General features: G+C 43.2%; 1 protein-coding gene and 1 long non-coding RNA gene across 2 annotated transcripts in view; one reads left to right on the top strand and one right to left on the bottom strand.

Annotated features, from left to right (window-relative positions):
- LOC142055071 (small ribosomal subunit protein uS5m-like) overlaps positions 1 to 16,813 on the bottom strand; it is a 71,171-nt gene extending 54,358 nt beyond the window's left edge. Inside the window, exons 1-2 of the mRNA XM_075088511.1 lie at positions 16,703 to 16,813; positions 4,149 to 4,286 (exon numbers count right to left, since the gene is read on the bottom strand). Coding sequence (XP_074944612.1) covers positions 4,149 to 4,286; positions 16,703 to 16,769 — 205 coding nt within the window. The 5' untranslated portion in view covers positions 16,770 to 16,813. The remainder of the gene's footprint in view (positions 1 to 4,148; positions 4,287 to 16,702) is intronic.
- Positions 16,814 to 20,538: 3,725 nt separating this feature from the next.
- Positions 20,539 to 23,460, top strand: LOC142055072 (uncharacterized). The gene is made up of 3 exons (XR_012659797.1): positions 20,539 to 21,206; positions 21,879 to 22,010; positions 22,835 to 23,460. It is a non-coding gene; the product is annotated as an uncharacterized LOC142055072 (long non-coding RNA).
- The last annotated feature ends 2,838 nt before the right edge of the window (positions 23,461 to 26,298 follow it).

The raw sequence follows: 26,298 nt of genomic DNA, 5'->3' as shown, positions 1-26,298 counted from the left end.
AATTAGTTTAGGCATGTCTGAAAACTTTTTGGCAGCAAAAAGATGTCTCTATAATATATTACTGCCATAGGATAGCATGCAAAAGTTTTGGGCAGCTTCCCCAAAACCAGAAACAGATCTATTGCATTATGATAGTACAACAAAACTTCTGGAGCTGGAATATATTATCCTGAAAGATGCATTCATACTGCTACACAGACACAGTGAAGAACTCAAACTAACGGCAAACCTTGAGCATGCTTTCGAAGTACACTTGGCATTAGGATTTCACATTTTTTAAAACTGGCAATTTAGCACAATGCCAGCAGGAAATTGCAGACATAGGATTTTCAGGTTAATCACAATTCAAATCCTGAATAAATCCAGCTACAAACCCAGTCATTAACAGACTAAAAATTTGTTAGTTTAAACAAAGAACCAAAACTGCTGTAAATTATCCTGACAAACATCTGAGAAATTTTATTTTTTCTTCATAACCTCTTATTAAAAACCCAGGACCTTAAGTTAGATGATAATGCTGTTGTAAATGCTACTATCTTTTGAAGGTTGCTTTGACTATTAAAGCTTTAATTCACAGCTTTTTTTTAATAAACAATAATTATTACAAAGCTGGCCTCAGCGTCACCAGATGGATATGGAAAACAGAGATTTCAGTGAGGTTTGAAAGCTAAACGCCATTGTCCTGGTTCATTTCCTCAAAACAAAATAAAAACCAGAGGCCAAGTGCCTTCACAAAAGTTACACTGAACAGTAACAAATTAAAACCCAATAAAATAGCCCCCCCTCCCATTAAGTACAATTAAGGCATTTAGTACAATTAACTACAAGTAAGGCATTTAATATTCACTCCCCTTTTTCTGACTAAAGCCAATTAGCCAACTATTCTTCAATGCCTTTGTAAAAGGAAAAAAAGAAAAAAAAGCAAGCTGTTGTATATTTGGAGGTCTTTACATCCTTAATACTGAAACATCAAAACTCTTCATATGTTACTACTGACAATGAAAAGTGGTAGCTCAGTAATTATTTACCTGGAGTGCTCAATTCTTTAAAAATGAAAAAAAAAAAAAATCATATTTTCACTCTGACTCTTAAATTAGGAATGGCAGAAGAATTGAATAATTTAATCCAAAGAAAACTCACATAGGACTAAAAAAATTTAATATAAGATATAATTAAGGAGCAGGCTTTCAGGAACCGCTGTTTCCAACACAGAACACAAACACAGATTTATACTGAGTACAATTGCTTCCATAAGCAAATCAAAGCCTCTACAGACAAAACGTATTACTCTGAGTATGATTTTTATATTGTCGGTCTAAATGATTCTCCCTTGATTGTAACATTCTAGTTCTATAACCTCTGAAAAACCATCATATTCCTTATTCTGTATTCTAACCTAAGAAGAAACATCACCTAGCAACACAGAAATTAGGTTCTCTTCATTTCTTCCCAAGGACTACTAATGGATTTTCAATACTGTGAGTAGGAAAGCTTAATTTTTATATAGTCTCAGTGTCAAATAAAAGTTCTTTATTCTCACATACACTTGGATACACAACGAATGTTGAGAAAATTGTGCTTGCTGGTTTGGACAATTGGGGTCAAAGATAACTCCTATGGCTGGGAGACAGCCAAATCATTTCAGTATTCATGGCACATCTGTGTGCCTCTTGTTGCCTTCAGGAATGACAGCCCATATACTTCAACCCAATTCTGTGGCTATCAAATTTAGATGGTCTATATCCCACATTTTCCTCACCTACAGGCCAGATAGATACATACTTGTTCCATTAAACATACAGCACTTCCTATCAGTGTTTCTGAACAACTGAAGCTCAAGCATCTGTTCAGAAAGTCTGGACTGGTGGCGTTTCCCCAGTGTGTGTGCCTGCACGTAAGAGCACATAAATGTACTGAGAAGTACGGGAAACAGACCTGCCCTATTGTCTCAGATAAAAGTTGGACTGAAACAGGCACAAGCCACACATTATCTGCAAGTACCAGGTCTACTGAGACGCACTGAAAAAGGAGGTAAGACTTTGCAGAGGAAATTATTTATTTTTTAAACATGATCTGAAAAACCTCAGGCCTTTCCACACATCTAAATAAGCATGTGAAATTGTTAAGTAAATGGAAACTGAACTGCTTTCCATAGTGAGGAGGGTGGAAAGGGGAAAGGAGGGAGGAAGGAACAGAAGCTAAGCCTGGAATAACAAGATCATTTTATATTACTTCATGACAAACTCACTGAAACATGTCATTGGACAAGAATAAAACCCTGTGTTTGTTTCTCTTAGAGTTGCAGGAGACAGCTATCTGGGTAAGGATCACAGACTGCCTAGGATAACTGCAGTTCCTTCTATTTAAATGAGTTAAACTTGTTTAATAGTTAAGTTGAAGGTACAGATGACCCTACTACCAAGAGCATGTTAATATGTTTGTTTAAAAGTATGATGGAAGAGAAGTAAACCTTCACTAAAGAGATAGAAAAGTATAGTCACCTTTCTCAGTCACAAAGGACTGTCATTTGGCTGACATTTTACCTGATAATTGTTTCACATAAAATGGTCATATCTGCATTTTTAATGTTACCACTTCTGAAGCAACTGCACTGCTAGAGGATATGAGTGATTTATACTGTTAGTATCTACTTCATTTGAATTTTAAAGATTTTGGGTTTGACTTCTGTAAAAGAAACTCTTCTTAGAATAACTGTACTTTGAAATATGAAACCTTCAGTCTTCCAAATCTGATGACTACTGTCTCTGCTGAATACATAAAGGAGGTATACTTAAATACTTCCAAGCTGTTACATCTTATTAATTAAGCCAGTAGTTTTAGGTAGTTTGCCTAAATACAACCTGTTTAAAATTTTATTAAGTCAAACAATGATGCGATCACAACAAACATTTTTAATTCACTCATCTTACAAACATCTTTAATTAAGTCATTTAACAAGACAGCTGGCAAAATTCCTGGTAAAACAGACCTCATCTAGACTTTATGAATACGAATGTAAACATAATTAAGGAAACGTCTAACCTACAAAATTTAATCACATTGCAATCACTTGCAGCACTATATTTTAAATTTAAGATAAACAAAATAACAACAGTGATTAGCTCCTTACACATTCTTACCTTGTGACTGCTTGGGTGCCTAAGAAAAAGTTGTGAATGAATTTTTCCTGCAGCTGGCATCCTTAGAAAACCTTTACCAGGCAGAGCCTCTTGTTCACACTGCAACCTTCTGCAGGTCTTCTGAGACCTCTCTACCCTCAGTTGTTTGAAATCAGTCAATGGTCAAAGTTAACTGGGTAAGACAAACTGACAGCCAGCATGACTGCTTAAACCCCACTTCTTCAGCAAATGTAAAGAAAGCAAATACAGTATTCTGCCTCTCCACTGTTGAGAAAAATAGGATGGCACCACCATTTCTGAAAGCCTAATTTTGCAGAGCTCTTATAAACAGTCAAAAACTGTGACTCTCAAACTGCTGCCATTATGTCCTCCCTAGACTATGTTCTTACTATTCCTTCTCTTCCACTATGGGATAGGATAAGGAACTGCAAAACAAGTGGAATGGCTCCTCAGCCACCTCAGCTCACAGTCCCAAGAGTGAATTTAAACAGCCATCATTTCCCAATTATGTTAAGCATGTGTGTAATTCCTTTCAGGACTGGAGGAAAATACTGCAGCTGGCCAGACAATTAGCAGGACATTATCGACAGCCTTTGTTTAACACAGTATTGCATTTTAGTTATTTCATTTTGAGACAGCACACCTCGAACAGGTGAGCCTGTGGCTCAAAAATTATTTTGAACATAAACACACAATTTATGCTTTCAATAAAGGACTAGGAAACAGAGGGGAAGGTGTTTCCTCCTTCCATCCAATGAAATATATTAGATGGATTCACTGTAACATAAATGAAGCCCTTGCTTGCTATTAAAAGATGATAAACTGACATTGTTCATGCACTTCCGTCAATTGCTGTAGTTGCAACTATAATTTCAGGAGATATGTAACTCGCATAGATACAAACGGTTATAACACATAGATTTTCATGACTGTATCTCTCCAGAGCAAAATTTTCTTTCCTACTTCTGTTCACTACAGATAATAATTTTAATCCAACTCGAGACTTACACGTATTGAAGAAACTGCTTTGTCTCCGTTGCTCAACTGTCACATTCCAGGGGGCAGAGATGGAACACCGTGTCTGGAAAGCCCATGCCAGGCTAGAATACGAACAGCAACTCCCTTTCACTGGCACAGAAGAAAACCCTGAGAATGAAGACAGACAGGTGTTTATATACAGCACATTTTCTTCTTTAAAACAGCATTTCCTGAAAACATACATACCAGAAGAAAAAACTGTACTATTTACTCATACAGCTTACTTTCCAAAGCGAATCAGACTTGAACCTTCTGTCTTGAAGCATAAAGCAAGTTGCAGAAGGGGAAGAAATATTGCAATAGAAAGCGTCACAAGGAAAAGAAGGGTAGAAGGCTTCTAATATTGCTGATGCAGTGAGAATGCACCCTCCAAAAGTAGAAATATTGTTCTAGCAGAAAAACATGCAATAATTTTCCTGGACACAATCAAAAGTGATAAATATATACATCATTAAATACTACATGCTATGAAAACCAAATCTGAAATCAGCCCAATGATCCTGTTCAATATCTTGCTTAATGATCTGGAATGTGGGGCAGAGTGTACCCTCAGCAACTTCGCGGACAATACAAAACAGGGAGGACTGGCTGATACGCCAGAGGGTCGTGCTGCCATCCAGAGGGACCTTGACAGGCTGGAGAAATGGGCTGACAGGAACATTATGAAGTTCAACAAAGTCAAGTGCAAAGTCGTGCACCCAGGGAGGAGCCACATACACCAATACATCCTGGGGGCTGAACGGCTGGATAGCAGCTTGGCAGAAAAGGACCTGGGGGATCCTGGCGGCCACCAAGATGACCATGAGCCAGAAATGTGCCCTTGCAGCAAAAAAGGCCAACAGCATCCTGGGCTGCGTTAGGTGGACTGTTGCCCTCTGTACTGAGCACTGGTGAGACACACCTGGAGCACCGTGTCCAGTTCTGGGCTCCCCAGTACAAGAGGCGTGGACATACTGTAGAATTGGACATTAGGAAAAGGTTCTTCACTCAGAGGGTGGTTGGTCACTTGAACAGGCTCCCCACAGAAATGGTCAGGGCATCAAGCTTGTCAGTGTTCAAGGAGTGTCTGGATGATGCTTTTAGTCATGTGGTTTAGTTTTAGGTAGTCCTGCAAAGAGCAGGGAATTGGACTTGATGATCCTTATGAGTCCCTTCCAACTTCAGATATTGTATGTTTCTATGAGAAAGTCCAGTGAAGGGTTACAAAGATGATTGAGGGATTGGAGCATTTCTCATAAAAGGAGCGTCTGAGAGAGCTGGGACCATTTAGCGTGGAGAAAAGCATGCTCAGGAGGGATCTTACCTATGTATATAAATATCTGAAGGGAGGGTATAAAGAAGACTGAGCCAGGCTCCTCTCATTGGTGCCCAGTGAGAGGACAAGAGGCAATAGGCGTAAATTTAAAAACAAAAAATCCCATCTGAATATAAGAAAACTTTTTTTTTTTTCCTCTCCGCTGAACATGGTCCTGGGTAATCTATTCTAGTTGACCCTGCTTTGAGCAGGGAAGGTGAACTAGATGATCTCCAGAGGCTTCCAACCTCAACTATTCTGTGATTCTGCAAAGTCGTGAACCTGACTTACTCTGGCACCTTGAAAGGAGAATGTACCTCCAGAAGTACCTTCCTCATGGCCCTCTGGATTTGATATTACAAGCTAGCCAGTTACACATGCTCTTATCTCCAGAACAGATTACTTCAATATAGCAGACATGGTGGTGCATTTCTGCCAGGTAGCTCAGCTAACGTAGACATGTTGCTATTCTATTAGCCAAAGGGAGCATGTTATAACTGCTAAGGCTCAGGTGCTTACCTACAACAATGAAAGCAAGATATACTTTCTTTTATTGACCAGCAGAGGGGTGGTTCTGAAGAATCCAAGTAAGGAATCCATATTTTTCCTACTTACATAATCAATCAATCCAAACAGTGTGCATATTCAACCAACTAAAAAGGGCTATACTGTCCTGAAATCAATTATTCAACATGTTATTTGGAAAATTGTAATAGAATTTTAAAAAATTTAAATTCTACCTCTTCCTAAACTACATCTAAATTCAATCTTTCCAGCTAGATTTTAAAAGCAGAACATAAGCATGATTTTTGTCATGTTCTATTACCATCCAGTATCAACAAAAGAACAATACATCATAGGAGTAACTGAAACATGGTGGGACTCCTCAAACGACTGGGGGATCGCAATGGACAGTTACAAGCTCTTTCATAAGGACAGGCAAGGTAGAAGAGGTGGAGGAGTCGCACTCTACATCAAGGAACACCTTGAATGTATTGAAGTCAACTATGGTGATTGCAACTGCTCTATCGAATGCCACTGGGTTAAAGTCAAAGGGGTCATCTCCAAGCAGGACCTCACAGAGGGCATCTGCTATCGACCTCCTAACCATGTTGATGAAGCCGACGAAGCGATATTTGGGGCACTAAAGCAAGCTTCTGGCCAACAGAACCTGGTCCTGATGGGTGACTTCAACTACCCAGACATCGCTGGAAGAACAATAGGGCAGCTTGCATGTCATCCACCAAGTTCCTGGAATGTATAGAGGACTGTTTCCTGATACAAATGTCAGATGTGCCAGCCAGGAAGGAGGCACTGCTGGACTTGCTATTCACAAACCAAGAAAGCCTGCTCTGTAATATCTTGGTTAGTGATAGCCTTGGCTGCAGTGACCACAATATTGTGGAGTTTGGGATCCTGCTGAGTGTGCTGAAGGTCAGCTCTAAGACAAGGATTCTTGATTTTAGAAGAGCAAACTTCAGCGCACTCAGGGCTCACTTGGGAGGGATTCGATAGGAGGCTTCCATGGAATACAAAGGAGCTAGTGAGAGCTGGGAATTCTTCAAGAACTCTCTATTGGAAGCACAAAGCCAATTTATCCCCTACAAAGGAAAAGGAAGTAAGCGGAGCAAGAGGCCCCCATGGCTCAACCATGACTTCCTGGGTCTACTCAAATCCAAAAGGGAAGCACACCAGAAATGGAGAAGTGGAGGATTATCCGCTGAGAACTACAAGGGCATAGCCAGAGAGTGCAGAAATGCAGTCAGAAAAGCAAAAGCCCAAATTGAATTGAAACTGGCTGTAGACATAAAAAATAACAAGAAAGGGTTCTTCAGACATGTCAACCACAAGCAGAAAAAGAAGGAAAACGTAGGCCCACTGTTAAACAGAAAAGGACAATCAATCACCAATGATGCAGAAAAGGCAGAGGTCCTCAACACCTTCTTCACCTCAGTCTTTACCAGCACTGTAGGGTCCCAGGCTTTGGGAACAAAATTGCCGATTGACCCAAACACCAACCCGCTATCAGTGAAGGAAGAGTTAGTATATGAATTACTACACGAGCTTGACCCCCACATGGGCCCTGATGACATTCACCTGAGGGTGTTGAGAGCGCTTGCTGACATCATCGCAAGGCCACTCTCCATAATCTTTGAGAAGTCACGGAGAACGGGGGATGTCCCGGAGGACTGGAGGAAGGCAAATGTTACCCCTACCTGCAAGAAGGGCTCGAGGGAGGATCCAGGTAACTATAGGCTCATTAGCCTTACTTCAAACCCTGGGAAAGTTACTGAACGAATCCTCCTCAGGGCCATCACAAGTCAATTGAAGCACGTGATTGGGAAAAGCCAGTCTGGCTCCACTAAAGGCAGATCATGCTTGACAAACCTGGTGGCCTTCTACGACAAAGTGACTTGCCTGGTTGACATGGGGCAGGTGGTGGACATTGTTTACCTGGACTTCTCCAAAGCCTTTGATACGGTCCCCCACAGTCTCCTCCTGGAGAAATTGATGTGTTACGGTCTAGACAAGTGGTCTGTGCAGTGGGTGGGGAACTGGCTGATGGGCCGCACCCAAAGGGTGGTGGTAAATAGCTCTTTCCCAAACTGGCAACCTGTCACTAGTGGGGTCCCCCAGGGATCGATACTGGGCCCAATCTTATTCAATATCTTCATAAGTGATCTGGATAACGGCATCAAGTGTAGCCTGATGAAGTTTGCAGATGACACCAAGTTGAGTGGGGAAGTAGACACTCCAGAAGGGAGAGCTGCTCTGCAGGGAGATCTGGATAGGCTGGAAGAGTGGGCCAGCAAGAACCTTATGAAGTTCAACAAGGAAAAGTATAAGATCATGCACCTGGGAAAACATAATCTGGGAACGCAGCACAGACTGGGATCCACCTGGCTGGAGAGCAGCTCTCTGGAAAGGGACCTGGGGGTCCTGGTGGAGAGGAAGCTCAACATGAGCAAACAGTGTGCTGCTGCGGCCCAGAAGGCCAACATGATGCTGGGTTGCATCAAAAAGGGCATTGCCAGCAGAGATAAAGAAGTCATTATCCCACTCTACCCAGCGCTTGTCAGGCCACACCTGGAGCACTGTGTACAGTTCTGGTCCCCTCTATACAAAAAGGATGTGGACAGGCTGGAAGGGGTCCAGAGAAAGGCCACCAAGATGATCAGAGGACTGGGGAGTCTGCCATACGAGGATAGGCTGGGAGAACTGGGTTTGTTCAGCCTTGAGAAAAGGAGGCTTAGAGGGAATCTCATCACCATGTACCAGTACTTAAGGGGTAGTTACAAAGAAGATGGAGACTCCCTTTTTACACAGAGTCACATGGAGAGGACAAGGGGGAATGGACACAAGCTGCTCTTGGGGAGATTCTGACTGGACACGAGAGGGAAATTTTTCACACTGAGGACAGTCAACCATTGGAATAATCTCCCCAGGGAAGTGGCTGACTCAACCACGTTGGATACTTTCAAGAGTCGTCTGGACAGAGTGCTGGGCCATCTTGTCTAGACTGTCCTCTTGCTAGGAAGGTTGGACTAGATGATCTCTGAGGTCCCTTCCAACCTGTGATTCTGTGAATACATTTTTTGAAGTCAGCTCTTTCTAGGCAAATAACAATCAGTTCAGTTAACTGGGGTAACATAGCAGGAAGTTCTAAAAAGTTCCTTCGAAAGTAGCCTTAAAAGGTGAATTTATTGTCATTTACTTCTACGAAAAGTTAAAGTTGACAATAAAACTCCATTATGAAAATTTTGTGAAAAACTATTAATTTTCACAAAATAAAAAGCAGCCTAGAGAAAAAAAAAAAGGCAGCAAAAAATAGGAATAGAAGATTCTTAACTCTCTAGTTAAATTCACAGAGAATGCAGAACATATCAGTTAGTCATAGTATGAGACACATAGAATATGCTAGTCACTACCCAAACACTTCCTTTTACTTCAAACTGCTACTGAACTAGCAGCCTCTCCTAATACGAACTACATAGTGTTAATAACTCTATAAACACTCAAGTTTTGAGTTGTTTTGTTTTTAATATGCATTTAATGACAAACTGTTAATCTAAAAGATTAAATTAACAGCTCATCTGAGAATAATTGTCACTAAAATTATGTGAGGTATTTATCTTTTGGAATGGCATGCAATTAAAGAATTTATTTTTTTTAAAAATAACATCGTGTATCTACAACTAATTTAAAATTGCACTGTGTCGCAGTATTTATAATTTCCCTTGTTGCACCCTTTAATTGCCTACAGCTGGAAACTGCCTCCAAATAACTTGCAAAATCTAATTCCATCTTCTTCATGCACTTACGTATTTTTTCATACCTCAAACATGACTTGAAGTGGCACACTTCACATACTTCCTGTTGCCCTATAAATGATCTTTTCACATACATAAGCCCATCTACTGATAATTTCCTTGAATAAGCTTCTTTTAATACAAAGACATAACAACTCCTAGGTCTTAATACTTTTTTGAGAAAAATGAGAAAAGAAAATCTGGACATTTATGTACAGATGCACTGGTTCAGGCTAGTGCCCTAAGCAGCTCAGTATTCTGCCTCCACCAAGCACTACAAACAGCTGCCCGCAGAAGAGTAAAAAGTGAGCAAATATGTACAATACTGTCCTCTGCAGTTTCTCAGTCTCTGACTATTTTCAGTAGAGGTGATATCCTCAGAACCATGTAAACATCTTGCATCCACAACATTCCTTGGTAAGGAGTTCCACACACCTACTACTGACCACATAATGAACGAGGTGCTTTTTAGTATTCTTATTTTCAGCCTGCCTTTTATTAGCTCCATGGCATAGTTATCAGGTCAGAAGAGAAAGTCAATTCCTATCCACTCCACATGTGATCTAGCAGACTTCTCATACTTCTCCAGGAAGCCTTTTCAAGACTGAGGAGTTCCAGCCTACTCAGCTATCGCTATAGTAATCATGGTGACCCTCCTCCCCTTTGAACCAGTCTTCTCCAGTTGTGATTTAGTCTTTTGGATATGAAGGGATTTAGAACTTCATCACCTTATATTTATCTACATTGCAATTAATTCACCATTTTATTGCCCATTCACTCATGTCCAGTCAGCATTTCTTTTCTACTTTAAATAACTTGATACCATCACCAAAATTAACTACCTTGCTGCTGAACCCCTTTTCCAGTGAGCTTATGAACATGCAAACTAGTACAGCTGTTTATGGAATTCCACTGGTGATCTCCATCTGACAAAAGAGCTCCAACACTCATCCCTACCTTTCAGTGAATTATTTAAACATACCACGACCTCCTCTCATATGCCGCATCTGCTGAACTTCTTAAAAGTCTGTGGTGAGGAACTCTGCTAAAAGCTATTTGGAAACCATGCATGTAGTGCATTAACTGGATCACCGTTATCCTACTGACTCTCTCAGACAAACCAGCAAACACACCCAAGCTCCAACAGATTTGTAAGGTTGAGTTTTCCATTACTAAAGGCATGCATAATATTTTTATCAAGCTTTTTTTAAAAGATTGGTGCCATTTTTACCACCTTCCACCCTTCAGGTACCAAATCAATTTCAAAGGGGAGGTTACACACTCTTATTAGTAATTCATCTTTTTCATCCTGGAGTTCTCTTAGAATTCTTTTGTGAATAGTTTCTGATTCTGCTAACGATCATCCTGCAGATTTGTCCCATAACCTCTTTCACAGTTATTTTAATTTCAGAAATATCCGCTAACTCTTACCACCATCACCACCAAGGGGTACCATACGGAAATCTCTTGTTTCTTTTTCCAGTGAATAATGATGCAAAGAATCAATTTAGCTTTTCTGCCTTGCCATCGCTGAGCACCCCTCTTATATCCTGTTTGTTAAACTGGCTCTACAGACATTCACTTTGAGTTATCTACTGAAGCAACATTTTATTAGCTAAAATGAGATAAATAACTGGTCAAGATTCAGAACATCAGGAACACCACTAACTGTCTGGGCCAGGCTCAAACGTACATCAAAACATTACAGTGAGAAAGTCATTGCTTTGTTTGAATTGGTCCTCTGGACTTCTAGCATGGGAGGTGATGGTTTCTTTCCCAGTTCTGTAATACAAAAGCATATTCTAAATTCTCTTCCTATGAAACAATACATTCATTTGGAAAACAAAACATAAGAGAGTATTAGACAGTTTACTTCATTAACAAAAATATTTGCAATGCAATTTTGTTTTGGTTGTTAGTTTCAGAAGATGGTAACCTTTTTTTTTTTTGCTAATGAAAGTAGGAGTAAAACAATGATGGAAATCTGAAAAAAGTCTATAAAGAGGCAATAAAACCAGGACAAAATGACAAGAGTAAGAAGAATCAAGAGGCAGTGGAATCAGATTAATAACTGCTGCAGAAATAAAATTCTGACAGAAGGGCTGGGGCACAGAAGAGGAAAAAAGTCAAATGTAAGACAAAGAAGCAGCCAAATAAACACTGGTGTGATAGAAAAAGGTCAGATGATCTTCAACTGATCTCAAGATGTCTGGCAATCCAACATTATTTTAAAAAGGTACTATAATGAATTGTAATAGTCAGATATTGTAAAAGTTGTTAAAGCCCAGGGTGAGACTTCACTGAAACCAGTGACAAATCTCCTATTTTCTTTAAGGATTCAATCTCTTTGAAAGTGAGAGCAATTTATACTTTTAATACTGGCAGTGAGAGAATACCAGTTCTGAGCTGGCAATCAAAATTATATCTCTAGGAAAGCCTAGGGCTGTGTTGACCATATTCTGGACACTGGGAGATGAGACTGTTTTGGTCTCTGTATTGCAGCAGGGCAAAAGAGGGAGGAGGAAGACACAGCAAAAAAAACCTCCCAAACCCACATGATTCCTGAAGTCTGAAACACCAAGTGCTGGTATTTAATAAAGTATACCCACACACTCCTCTACACATACTGCTACCAAGGGAACAGACACTTTGAAAGGAGAGCAAAGAATAAAATATTTATAGAATATAAACAGTTTTGAAATGTCACATCTCAGTAAAACAGCATTTTGACATGTAAGTACTGTACAGTTAATGCATCACATCCTCCATTCCCTACGCATGCTCCAAACATCCCTGATGGGACTTTTATTTAAAATTTAAAATGTCTCTTACAATAAGCTATTCAAAACTGAAAAGTTTGTAAAAGCAAGGCAGGTCATGAATGCTGGACTGATGTCTTGCCACCAGCAAAAGACATGTCAACAAAGCAGAAAAAAACCCCATGCTTACTATATTTAAGTCATGCTCTGCACTAACATTAACTCCCCAGTGATCCTTACTTCCCTGCTACAAATGTTACAATTAAAACCCTGCACTGACTATTAAGTGTTGCCCTTTGCTAGCTAAATACAAAATTATATAGAAGTATAAATATAGATATATCCATAAAACCATTTCATTCTTCTCACAAGCTGCAACAGAAGAGTGAATCTCAAGACAGGTGGAAAAGTAAACCTAATGGGTTAACAGTCTAATTTCTGCAAACTTTAAATTCCTAATAGATTTCTTTCTAACACTCACCCTCGTTCATATACAAGTCTACTACTTTAATATACCTGTTTCATTATAACTTTCCTAACCTTTATTTCAGCTACATACAGGTTTAACATGCCACTTTTAGGAGATTTATGCACAGGGTGCAGCATCTGTCACCACCTACAATGCCCAAAATTGACATGCATTGCCATTTGTTTGCTGTATCACCTAACATTCTGAAAGATAGTAAGCATCCGGGACATCCACATATTTACCTTACTAGCGAATGCAGTGTTCAGCAAGCCTGAGTGCTAATTTTTTTTTTAAACAATTGGCAACAATGTAATAATCCCCTCTACTCCTATAATTATTTTCCACAGGAATTAAATACTGAAAACTGTTCTTACTCAAGTTCCATAGCTGAGAGAAAGAAACACTGCATGAAGTTGGTTTCACCAGTAAGAACTGCACTGCAAAAAAAAACCTTTTAAAAAGAGCCATCAAGATGCTTATTGTGTGGTTATAATTAGACCTTTGGAAAAATTGCTCAAGTATAGTTCCAGATATACCTATGGGAGGCTCTAAGCTGAAATAATCACAGCATTCTCAAAAGGCTTATGTACAAGGAAACAGAGATGTTCTGATTAAATTCCAGATTGCAGTTCTGCAGATATCAAGCACTATTAACTTAGCCTCTAATGGGCCGTGAAGGGGTTTTTTTTTGCCTGGTTTCTCTGTTTGACATTTTGCTTGCTGCTTTTTATTCAAATGAAACTGTTATGCACAGAAATAACGCACTCTATACAAACAATCACAACAGAGACAACACTTCAAAATCATTACTATTTTTGTCACATCATCTCATAAGTGGTCAAGAAAGGCCCATGTAGTAATTAAATCTTTGCGCTGATACAAACTGCTTTTACAAAAAATCCTCCAGCTACCCTGGAAAATTTTAGATGCAAAGAACTTAATTTCTCAAGCTAAAACCATGCATTTAAAAATCACTGCACATGGAAAGGTTCACTATCTTCCTGGGCTAAACACAGAACACAAAGGTAAGCAAATGAGAAGGAGCTAGAGGGTCACACCTGAAAAGGCACAGATTATTTTAATAAATTATTTAGGAGCAGTTGCAGTCTTTTACTTTTCCTGGCCTAACTGCACAAAATTTTTTTCTTTAGGATATACTCTGTGACTAGACAGTAAAAATGTTTCCCTCCTCCAAGGGAACACCACTGGCCTGCTTTCAAACCTTCCCAAATGCTCAGTTTGGCTACAGAACTTCATTATAGACTGCCCTGAGGAAGAAGAGAGACCAGAAATTCATTAACTGCTTAAATTTTTTTTTTTAGGAGTGGAGGCAAGGAAGTTTTTAGAGGACTGTAGAAGCTACAAAAACCTAGAGAACTTTATTTTGCCTTTCATGGTGGAGGAGAAAGAAGGGACATCCTCCTCTGATGAAAGCAAAAAACATGCCCAGCTTCCAGGTGTTCTAATACTAACCTCGAATACACTTTTACCAATGTAATCTGGCCTTTCTTCCCACCTCGGTCACCAGCTTTCCCTGAGAACACACAGGCATTAATTTAGTTCATCCTGACTTTTGCCTAGAACTTAAGTGCACACAAGCTACCTGGGCTGTATAAGGGATTCTGAGACAGGTTCACCAACATTTTTTAGCGGGATGCATAGCTGATGGCATACAATGACTCCAACGACAGAAATCGCTTTGGAGATAAAGTGAAAACAAAAGGAGACAGAAAGACATAGCATGTATCCCAAAGCTGTCTCCAGCACTGCAGATTTCCCCCTGTAAGAAGTTCCCACAGTACACGTGTACTTTTCATCAGGACCCTTTTAGACTCCTCACTGGGTACATGCAGGCTAGCTGAATCCAAAATGCTTATCATTAGGGGATGCCAACAATCCAGAGGAAAGCAAAGAGATGAAGAGAATTTTTTCCTGCTCCTACCAGTTGCTACCCAGGAGAACCTACCAAAGGGATTCACAGCTGCAAGGTCATAAGGACAACAGCATGAGAAAAAGGGGAAAATATTGTCCCAAAGGCTCTGCAACAGTGCCAGGGCAGCTTGGGTGAAAGGGGACAGAACTGCTGAAAGGCAGGCAGGAAAGTTGCAAATGAAGGGTACTTAGCAATACAAAGGTTAAAGTGCCCCTGGCACTGCAGTAACTACACCTACACAGCCTTAAGTTTGTGTCAAAACCTCAGCAGTATTCACTGTTTATACAGTATACTGCTTAAACAGTATACACTGTATACTGAAAAGACTTAAATTTTCTCTAACGAGAAGGACGCAGGTCAAAAAAAATCTATATAAAAATTAACTATATATTTAGAAAATGCCACCCAGCAAAAGTTTTCAGTTATACAGTATCATTTCTCCTTCACCAAAAGACAATTTTCTAGCCATAGCTTTTGAAGGAAAAATGCAAAGCCAACTCTGACCCTTCATGGAAAAGATATACATGCTCGCCTTTCCTCCTCAGTATACTTAAATGTATTATTTTTTCCAGTAGAGGTTAGAGTTTTGAAAAGTGACTGCAGAGGATTAAAATCCAGAAAGAAGTGGCTACTGAGGAATTCAGCAAGTCTAGAAAACAAATTTAGATTCCTATCAATTAAAAATATCCAGGAAGACATAAGAGGAGAAGGGCAGACAGAATGGGAAGAAAACAATACTTGAACTACAAAGCAAACCACCTCACTCCATTATCCTAAGGCCTACATTACCGCCCAAATTACTCTGATGGGATGAGTGATATAGGTTTGCAAAGGCACAGCTGGCCTGCCCCAAACCTGGCGAGGATGAGTGAGATCTGCATGCCTAAAGGCCATTTATGAAGTACATGTTTACTGCATGTGGAGAAACAAACATGGAAATTCATAAGTAGTGACAGCAGCAACCCTGCCCACTAATGACAATGCAAGTGTAAAGCTAGTTATTTCACAAGGTATTAATCATAATTCCTGCCCTGGAGAAGAATAACACATGCAAGAGCAACTAGGTTCATGCTACCTAGCAAAATACAGGCTTTAAAAAAATATTTGTTTGGAAAGTCCCATTGACATTGTTTAAATATGAAACAGAATTCTCATCTAGCTCTTGTAGGACCCAGAGCGATTGAACAGACAAGGGAATATATGCGACTGTGGTGTGTTCTGATCCACGCACATACAGAGCAGCTCTTGCTTCTCCAAGGGTTGTTTTCGAGTTAATTACTTGCCATTTATTATTGTGCCACAGTAGCCATTGCTGAGTCTCACAGATGGAGCTGAGTCCAACAAACAGCAAAGCACTTTTTCCACACTGGAATTAATACAGTGGAGGGAAAAATCAGTGCAAGGGCTTATAAAATACAGCGCGCGTGTGTACAGACACCCACGTATGACGGCGACCAGCCGCCTCCGGCGCACAGACGCGCCCTCTCTCGCGTCCCCGGCAGCCCCGCCGCTATGACCCCAGAGCGGGCCGGCAGCTGGCCGCAAGGGGAACAGATTGCTCTCGCCACAGGGAGCTCTCACCGGCGCGAAGGCGGCCGGGACGCAGCACGCCCGCCCTCCCTGCACACACATGCAGGGCACCGCCTCCCGTGGGGACTGCCCGCACCGGCCCGCTGCCACGGGAGACGGGCCCACGAGCGGTGACCGCCTACCCCCCACCCCGAGGAGGCGCCCCCGGCACCGCGTCCTCCCCCATCACCTCGCCACGCCGCTCGGAAGGCGCCATAGCTGCACGCCCTGCCGATCGCCACCACCGCCGCCGCCATACCGGCCCCTTCCCCCACCACAGGCCACCGCGCTTAGCTGCCCTGCGCGCTGCCTGATGAGAAAGTGAAGGCAGCGAGCCACCGGCTCGGAGGAAAACTAGGGCGAAGCGGCGAAAACCGACGGCTGACACTTGGCTGAAGACTTACTGAAACGCCCCCACCGCCCCGGCCCCTTCCCGCCAGCAGCTGCACAGTTAAAAGTCCAACAGGCAAGCGTCAGAACAGCTCCACAACAGAGGCCCGTCGCAGGACCCCAACGGCTGCCGAGGCCCTGCCCGACGGTGGGGCGGGCGTTGAGGGCTGCTGGGAAGCAGGTCTCCACCGTGGCCTGAGGGGGTTGAAGTAAATAGCCGGTGCCGGCAGCTCTGGGTGTGGGCTGCGGGTGCGGCGTGGGGCTCGGCGGAGCTCGGGGTCTGCGCTGGGGCTGGCGCCGGGCTCTGCCCAGAACAGAACCTCGCGTGAACAGCGGGGCTCGCACGGTTTTCCTGGGGGTTACGGTCTCTGTTCCGGTGGTTGCGTTCCCCTTTCGCGCACCTGCGGTGCAGTGGGCTGTGCAGGGCTTCTAGCGGGTGGGGGCTCGGGCTTCTCAGAGGCAGCGTTTTTCTCCGTGGCTCTGCGTTGCTGCTCAGAATGACAGCCAAAGCATGCTTGCGCTTGTGGCAGGAAGATGCGCGGGGGAGGTTTAGGTTGGGTATTAGGAAAAGGTTCTTCACCCAGAGGGTGGTGGAGCACTGGAACAGGCTCCTCAGGGATGCGGTCACGGCGCCAAGCCTAACAATACTCGAGGAGCACTTTGACAATGCCTCAGATACATGGTGGGAATTTGGGGCTGCCCTGTGCAGGGACAGGAGTTAGACTCGATGATCTTTGTGGGTTTCTTCCAACTCAGGACATTCTGTGACTCTATGAATGCTGGTGGCCATTGGATCCAAAGGGCTAAGTGAGCTCCAGCAGAAGCTGTTCCCTGCATTGATGAACTTTGCAACTTTGCCTGTGGCTTAGAAGGCTCCCCTGTGCCTGACAGCAGTGCTGTCAAACACAGCTTGCAGTCTCCCCACAGCTCTGTTACTCCCCTGAACTGCAGCAGGTTAAGTACCAAATGCTCTTTAGGAACTGCTCAAGACCCTGAACTAGCTTAAACAGCAAGTGTAACAAGAAGATCTGGCAGTTCAGCATGCTGCATGTGCCTTGTACTGTTTGGTGTACCCTTGGGGCGGGAACCATCTCCTACTCTTGCACAGTGCCTACCACTGTGGCTATGAGGCATTATGTAAAGAATGAAAAGGCAGAATGCTAGGGGATGAATTCTTGCTTTTTCCGAACAGTTTTTGGGGCAGGGAAAACTGCTGGACATGATCCACAGCAGCTTTTTTCCCCACTTACTTTTCTGCCTTCAGTGTGGCAAAGCCAGTAGAGTTAATGGTGTGAATGCCCTCTTCTGCAATACAGGCATTTTCATATCCTGCATTACCATTCTTCTTCCTGATGAATACTAGTTCCAGTATTAAAGACTACAGTAATAACAAATAGCTTGATTTGCATGAGTGAGCAGAAGCACACAACCTGCAATGTGTTCGGTATTTGTCATATATTCAACATGTAACACAATGATTGCTTTGTACCTTATGGAACAAAAATGTACTGAGAAGTTGTAAAGAAGAATTTCCTGTAGTGTGCTGACAGACCAGCTGCTGGCAGAAAATTGATGCGAGACATAATATTTCAAACAGGATTTTTATTTTAGCTTCAGGAACTTTAAATATGCCCATTCTCACAGCGTTAAGATATCACATATTACAGGATGTAACCCTGACAGTGTCACTAAGGATAAAACCAATTAGTCTCTCATAAATTCCTGCAGATATGTTCACTGCAGGTTTTTTTTCCCAGTTCTTCCTTTTGGAAGTAATTGCGTCATGCAGAGAATTAAGCTCTCTTTCTTATTTACGCACTGGGTGATCACAGAATCACAGAATGGTAGGGGTTGGAAGGGACCTCTGGAGATCATCTTGTCCAAGCCCCCTGCTTGAACAGTGACACCTAGAGCAGGGGGCACAGGAACACATCCAGGCGGCTTTTGAATGTCTCCAGGGAAGGAGACTCCACAACCTCCCTGGGCAGCCTGTTCCACTGCTCTGTCACCATCACAGGAAAGAAGTTTTTCCTCATATTCAGGTGGAACTTCCTGTGCTCTAATTTGTGCCCATTGCCCCTTGCCCTGTTGTTGGGCACTGCTGAAAAGGGTTGGGCCCCATCCTCTTTAGGTATTTATAAGCAGTGATAAGATCCCCCCTCAGTCTTCTTTTCTGAGGCTGAACAAACGCAGGTCTCAGCCTTTCCTTGTAAGGGAGATGCTCCAGTCCCCTGATCATCTTGGTAGCTCTCTACTGGACTCTGCCGTAGCTCCCTATCTTTCCTGAACTGGGGAGCCCAGCACTGGATACAGTACTCCAAATGTGGCCTCACTAGGGCAGAGTAGAGGGGGAGATTAATGTCTCTTGACCTGCTGGCAACACTCCTTCTAATGCAGCGCAGGATACCATTGGCCTTCTTGGCCACAAGGGCACATTGCTGGCTCATGGTGAACTTGCTGTCCACCAGCACTCCCAGGTCCTTCTCAACAGAGCCACTTTTCAGTAGGTCAGCCCCCAACCTGTACCGGTGCATGGGGTTGTTCCTCCCCAGGTGCAGGGCCTTGCACTTGCTTTTGTTGAATTTCATGAGGTTCCCTTGTCCCAGCTTTGGCCAGCCTGTCCAGGTCTTGTTGGATGGCAGCACAGCCTTCTGGTGTGTCAGCCACTCCTCCCAGTTTTGCATCATCAGCAAATTTCTTTGTTTGTTCATAGAAGGTCCAGCAGCACATCTCACCTCGTTGGCTCCACCACCTGTATCAAAAAGTTACCCCTGATGCTCTGCAGGAACCTGGATTGTGCACGCCTTGCCATATTGCTTTTCCAGCAAATATCAGGGTGGTTGAATCCATGAGAATCAGCGCCTGCAATTGCAAGGCTACCTCCAGCTGTCTGTAGAAGGCCTTGTTGACTTCCTGAATAGGTGGCTTGTAGCAGATGCTCACATGGTGTCACCCATATTTGCCTGCCCCTTAAGTCTTACCCATAAGCTCTCTACTCTTTCTTCCTCCACCCCTAGGCAGAGCTTGATACATTCCAGTTGCTCCCTCGCATAAAGAGCAACACCCCCACCTCACCTTGCTGGCTTGTCTTTCCTAAAAAGTAAGTAGCCATCCATGACAGCATTCCAGTTATGTGAGCTATCCCACCATGTCTCTGTAATTGCAATGAGATTGTGGCCCTGCGACTGCACACAGATCTTTAGTTCCTCCTGTTTATTCTCCATGCTGCGTGCATGGGTGTACAGGCATTTCAGAGAGGTAATTGCACGTTTCCCTGGAGGGGTGCACGAGGATCCACTACAGCCATACACACCCTTGAGGTCTAATGAAAATGCCACTTTCTGCGTACCATGTACTGGAGAGAAAGAATTTGCCTTGTACAAATTTTTTACATAGGAAAAAAAAATGGCAGCCAGTGAAATGGCTGTTCAGCAACTCTACCTTGTCACACTGCTACAGCTGGTCAATGCCAGCAGTGTAGGGGTGAGTATGTTTTGTCTTGTGTCAATGGGAATTGGCTTATGCGCTAGCCAGTCTCAGTATGCTGCACAGACTGCAAAAGATGGAGAAAGAGTAATATGTAGTCCTGAAAGCCAGTTGCTGGAGTTCATTACTGGTCATTCAGCTTCAAGATCCCACTCAAAGAGGACAAATTTCCTCCTTCATGAGAGTTGTTTATTACAATTATTCCCCCCACACACACCCCAAATGGGCCTACATTTTAAGAGAGGACTTACCAAAAAGCTAAATCATCTTGGAGCAAAACCTTCCAAGTCTGAAAAAGTAACAGAGTTCTGAATTGACTCAGAATGGTTTTGGGATTTGGGGGCTTTGGGGTTTCACTCAGACCCTTTAAAAAATCTGGTTCCATTAGTTCTGAACTGTTATTCTCTTACCCTGTTGAACACAAAGTTCTCTCCCTAGAACGGGAAATAGCATGCTGAGTGTCCCCATGTTCCCTGAGCTCCACAGAGACCCAAGTAGCCTGCAAAAGTCTTTGTGTGGGGGCTGGGGCCCAGAAAAGCACCTAGTGCTAGTGCTTGGTTGCTGTGCAAGAAGCTGGTGTGGGTGATGCCATGAGAAGGTAGAGAGAAAGCAGGTGACCTGAGCCATTGGTAGCACCTGGTTAGCGCCAGCATGTCGCTGTCGTGGCAGGCAGGAAAGGATGTACGCATGGTGGGGAAAAGGAAGCGGAGGGGTGATCAGCCCAGAAGTGGGAACAACTGGTTCTTGAAACACCATGGTGCAGCCACTGTTCTCTCTGCTAAGGGAGAAGCTAAGGCGGAAGAAGCCCCGCTCCACAGGTATCCGTCAGGCAGCCTGGTGCTTTTAGGGTCCCACTGCACTCCTGTAAGACATGTATCTGGTCTGTCCAGCACTGGAATACCTTCAGTGAAGTGATGTTATCAGCTATTTCTTTGCTGTCTCAGCGTAGAGATAAATCCTGTCATATCTGATAACCTACCAGAACTGAAAACAATTACAGTAAGCCTACTGTCTGGGCATGCTGTCATTTACATTTTGGAACAAACCTTATTTGCTCCAATTTTTCACCAGTGATAACTGTTTTACTTGGCAGTAAAATAGATTTGAACCAGTGTTAGTCATTGATGCGTGAACAGTGCTGCCACTGGGAGGGACAGCGATGCAGTCTGATAATGGACCATTCAAAGGCACGCTGCCTGCTCCAATGAAGGATGAATAGTGTACTCTAATGGCAGCAGACAAAAAATTCAGGGGAGATGTGATTTTGATTAGGGTTTTTCTATCTTTGAATAATAGCAAAGTCTCAATCTAGCTCATTTGTTTCAGCAAGACTGATAATTTTTAACAAGTGATAACATAAACACTGTTTTTTTGCCGGGCTCATTGCCTGTAAATCTCTGTTGTTTAAAGTTACTCCCCAATGTATGCTTTCCCATTTTAAAAAATATGTCAGCTAAATGCATTACACTGCTTTGGTTCGTCCTTTGTAGGAACTTCAGATGTGCAAGAAGAAACATCTCTAAAGAAAAGGAGCTCGGAGACCTACTGGAGTCAGAAGGACTTCACTCACTTTGGGTCGCTTCAGCAGGGAAGAGACTGGTGTCTTGAACACTTTCTGATAAGTAAGTTTCAAAAATAGCAGAACTGGCTGTTTAGCAAAGGCATGCTGCTGTGCCAGAGAAAATCAGCCAGACCTTGCTCCTAGGGTTCAGGGTGAGGTGAGACAGCACAGGCAATTGTGGGTGGCCTTACAACTTGGAAGCCTCAGGAGTATTTAGCTGTTTAGCAGCTAATGCTAAGAAATGCATTTTTAAAAAGGAGTAGGAGGATCCTCTGGGTGTGGTGGAAACATCTGCATGCCCGGGAACAGTAACACGCCCCCCAGGTAGAGGAGATACAAGTTTTTGTACCCTTCTTAACCTGCTGAGCCACTGGATAGTGAGGAACCAGGGAGCTTTCAGCCCAGATGGGCACCTTGATCCAGGCCTTGGTGGCACATGGAAGGGCCCCATTCCCAGCTTCCCTGCTAAGAGCCAAATCAGCCCCACTCTGCAAACACAACAGCCAGTTGCCCGCCTAGGTAGGGGAGGGTGCCAGGAGAAAGCACAATACATTCCCCATGGAAACCTGCATTTTAACAGTTTGCTTTTGTACATGTTGGGGAACTGAGGAGCACCATCAGGATCCTTTTTGAGGAAGGTGTCATTAAAGATGCCAGAGCAAGGCCATCAGCAGTATCCATGAGGGCACAAGGGCATACCTGTCAGATTGCTGCTGCCTTTTACTACCACAGTGTTTTTAGGGTTTCTGCCAAAACCTCGTGTTTCTCCTTAGCCAGTCAGGAGTAACTGTGGCACACCATCTTCCACATGGTCACTCCTTTGCTCCGTGCCAGCAAAATCAGCTATTCCATCAGCAAATGCTACCCTTCTGTTCCTGTCTACAGTTTGCATGGTGTTTCATTTCCCTCTCTGCTGTGCCGGCCTGTGGAGGCTCCCGTGCTGTAAAACCGCAGTACTGCTACAGAAGTGTATCTCTGGGACCAAAGATCAGCTGCTAAGGTCAGTGACAAAGACAATACAGTTCTTTGCTAATCTATGGATGCTGCACAGCTGCTGAAACCAGACAGCTTTCAGTAATTTGAAATCTTCAATGGGTGTTTAATACACACATTCACTGAATTTTAGTCAGAAGCATTCCTGGCTTGGTCAGTATTCTGTCTCCACTTCTCTGCCTCTCCCCCTCTTTTTTTAGTCCATGGGTCATTTAGGCATAAGCATCAGTTTTATGGAGGAGGTGACATGTGAATCCCAGATGTCCACATTATCAGAGATACGCATGACAGAGTTGTAGCGGCTGTAGTGATGCTGCATCTAACAATTCTGTGTGATGTGGCACCAGGTGACACTCTTGTGCCTTCCCCATTGTCGTGGTTTAGCCCCATTTACCAACTAAGCCCCACACAGCCGCTTGCTCACTCCCCAGTGAGTATGGGGGAGAAAATCGGAAGAGCAAAAGTAAGAAAACTCATGGGTTGAGATAAGAACAGTTTAATAATTAAAATAAATCAGTAATAATAACAAAAATAATATAATATAATGAAAAAGAAAATAATGAGAGAGAGGTGAAACCCAGGGGGGAAAAACCCGATCAAACAAGTGATGCAACCGCTCACTACCCACCGACCTATGCCACCAGTCACTGAGCTGCAATCGCTGCTTCCCCCAGCCAGCTCCCCCCAGGTAATACACAGAGCATGATGTCATATGGTATGGAATATCCCTTTGGCCAGTTTGGATCAGCTGTCTTGGCTGTGCCCTCTACCCTCCCAGCTGCTTGTGCACCCGGCAGAGCATGGGAGGCTGGAAAAGCCCTTGACTAGTGTAAGAACTACTTAGCAACAACTAAAACATCAGCGTGTTATCAACATTATTCTCATACTAAATCCAAACCACAGCACTATACCAGCTACTAGGAAGAAAATTAACTCTATCCCAGCCAAAACCATGACACCAATACAAAATTATACCAACATACATATCTAGAGCAATTTCTGCTTGCTCTGCCTGGTTACTCTTCCACTTTTGGTACACAGGTGGTCAACATGGGCCTTACAGCTGCTGGTCGTGCTCAGAGTGAAGCAGGGAAATAAGCAGGTGCAGTGGCCTTTCGTAACAGTTAACATGGAATTGCACAGCAGTATTGCTAATGAAGCCAAAAGAAAGGTCATAAACAGACTTGCAGTTCTGAAGGTGTGTCGATATTTCTGACATTGCTGCTACGAGTCCTTCAGCAATGACATTCCTTGGTATTTAATTGTTTTGAGATGGCATCTGTGAGTCACAGAAGCCACTGCCAGGCTCTTAGCAGATCAATGTGAAACCAGCATGTAGCTGATTGAAAAGGTTAATATGACTACTGCCATCATTTCTCTAGCATTGCTGAGGTACAGTGTTACAAGCTACACATCAATAACCTGCCAAAGTGAAAGCTGGAAATAGATTGAGGTTTTTCTGTGGCCAGCTGCACAGCTGAATTCCAGGCAGGACAGAAGATAATTTACATGCCTCTTGAAATAGATCGTTACTGCCAGGCACCTGATTTGAAGTCTGTGCAATCAGAAAGTAGTCAATCAGTTATACAGAGCAATAAACATATATTACATATGTTTACATATGTAGATTACATTTTGTGTAAAGCAGGGTCTGGCAGGCCCAGAAGGCTGCTCAAAGATACCTCTCAGCCAGGGCAATATTCATTTGACAGTACCGCTCCATCCTGTAAAGAAATACAGATTTCCACTGAGATCTAAGTATTATTGCCACCTGGCATCAAATACATCATAGCTGATTTCTGTACGGCAGCAGCCAGAGATACAGAAGTAGTAAACAAAGCAGCTGTTCAACTCTTCGCATTATTTATATATTCTCCTTCCCATTGCTGGCAGTAAGAAACCATACTCCACCTGTCTCACATGGATCATTTGCTAAGCAGAAGGCTGTTATCTCCAAAAACCAGCTGCTAGCACTCAGATGCACAGCAGACTCCAGAGCTGCCGGACTCCAAACTAGCAGCATGGTTGGGGGACCTGGACATTTGCTCTGGCAGGGTTAGTGCAGTGACAGCACACTTGACCGATCCAGGGTCTTAGCACAAATCCATCATCACTATTGTGGTGGCATGAGCATACTCCAAGAGCAGGAACTCACAGGGGGTCTGTCACACTAGGCTTCACTACAGGTGTTCAGCACTTGTCTTCCCCAAGAGCTGATGTGAAATAGAGGATGCAGTGAGAAATCAAATAGGAATAGCACCTGCAGTTAAGCTGGACACTCACATCTGCAGACCTCCTCTTGCAGAGACTGTCTTGCGAGGGCCACTGTGGCAGGAAATGAAATAAAGCTGCCAAGTCTTGTTTGCATGCTCAGATCCCTGCCTCTATCTGGCACAAGAGTATAAACAACAAAGAACAGAACAGGCAACTTCGATACTGGTCATCCTGAAAGATATCAGTTACCCCAAAGGAAGGCAGAAATTCATGACAGAACAAAGGCATTTGCTACCAGCGCTAAAATGACAGGCTCTAAATTGGAATTGGACCTTTGCCTATTTGGGGACTTTGTTTTCTTTCTTTAGAAACAATATACTTAAAGAAGTAAGAGCAAGTAATTCAGTGTTTGTTGTTGAGTCACCCCATACAGATCTTTTATTGATATGGTTTAATGAGGCATGCCAGACCAACAGGTTATTTATTTACCTGCAGGATATCGATATTTGCAATGACTCCAGGACCCTCAGGACAGCTTTCTGTTGCATATGCTTTGGTGGTTAAATAATCTCTAGTAGTCAGTGCTGGGAATATGGGTGAGACAGTGCCAGCAGGTAAAGACATCTAAAAGAGTTATGCCTCCTGTGAGCTTATATGGTTCTTGTTCCAGAAGTGTGGTGATCTTCTGCGCAGGTGCCCCTGTGAGGGGTGGTTGCGAGGGGTCTTTCAGGCAGTCATAAGCCCCTTCCTCAAATAAACTTTGTATGGCCTCTGCAAGTTACTAGGTGAGGCACAGCAGAACCTGGGACTACACATCCTCCAACGTTCCCCCTATGCCCCATGTCCATCAATTTTCCATCTGCAGTTCACTACCTCCCACATTACAACAATGGTTGAGACATTAACCCTTCCAGTCCCTCACAGTGGCAAGGACGCATTATGAGCTGGGGAACTCACTGACACAAAGATCTTTTGGGCTGCTGTCCAGGGCTGTCCTGCCATCTGGCAGCCAAGCATCTTCTGTTCAGTTGCTTCCTATATGTATGACTCGTCTGAGCCATAGTCAGCTCAACTTATGCACAAAAGGCTCATTCATGAGATAGCAAATGTAGTGAAGAACCAAGCAAAAGGTCAACTTTCAT

The sequence above is a fragment of the Phalacrocorax aristotelis genome, chromosome 3 (genome assembly GCF_949628215.1).
Source record: "Phalacrocorax aristotelis chromosome 3, bGulAri2.1, whole genome shotgun sequence".
Taxonomy (NCBI): domain Eukaryota; kingdom Metazoa; phylum Chordata; class Aves; order Suliformes; family Phalacrocoracidae; genus Phalacrocorax; species Phalacrocorax aristotelis.
Note: the sequence above shows the minus strand (reverse complement) of the source record. Positions and strands in the feature narration are given on the sequence as shown.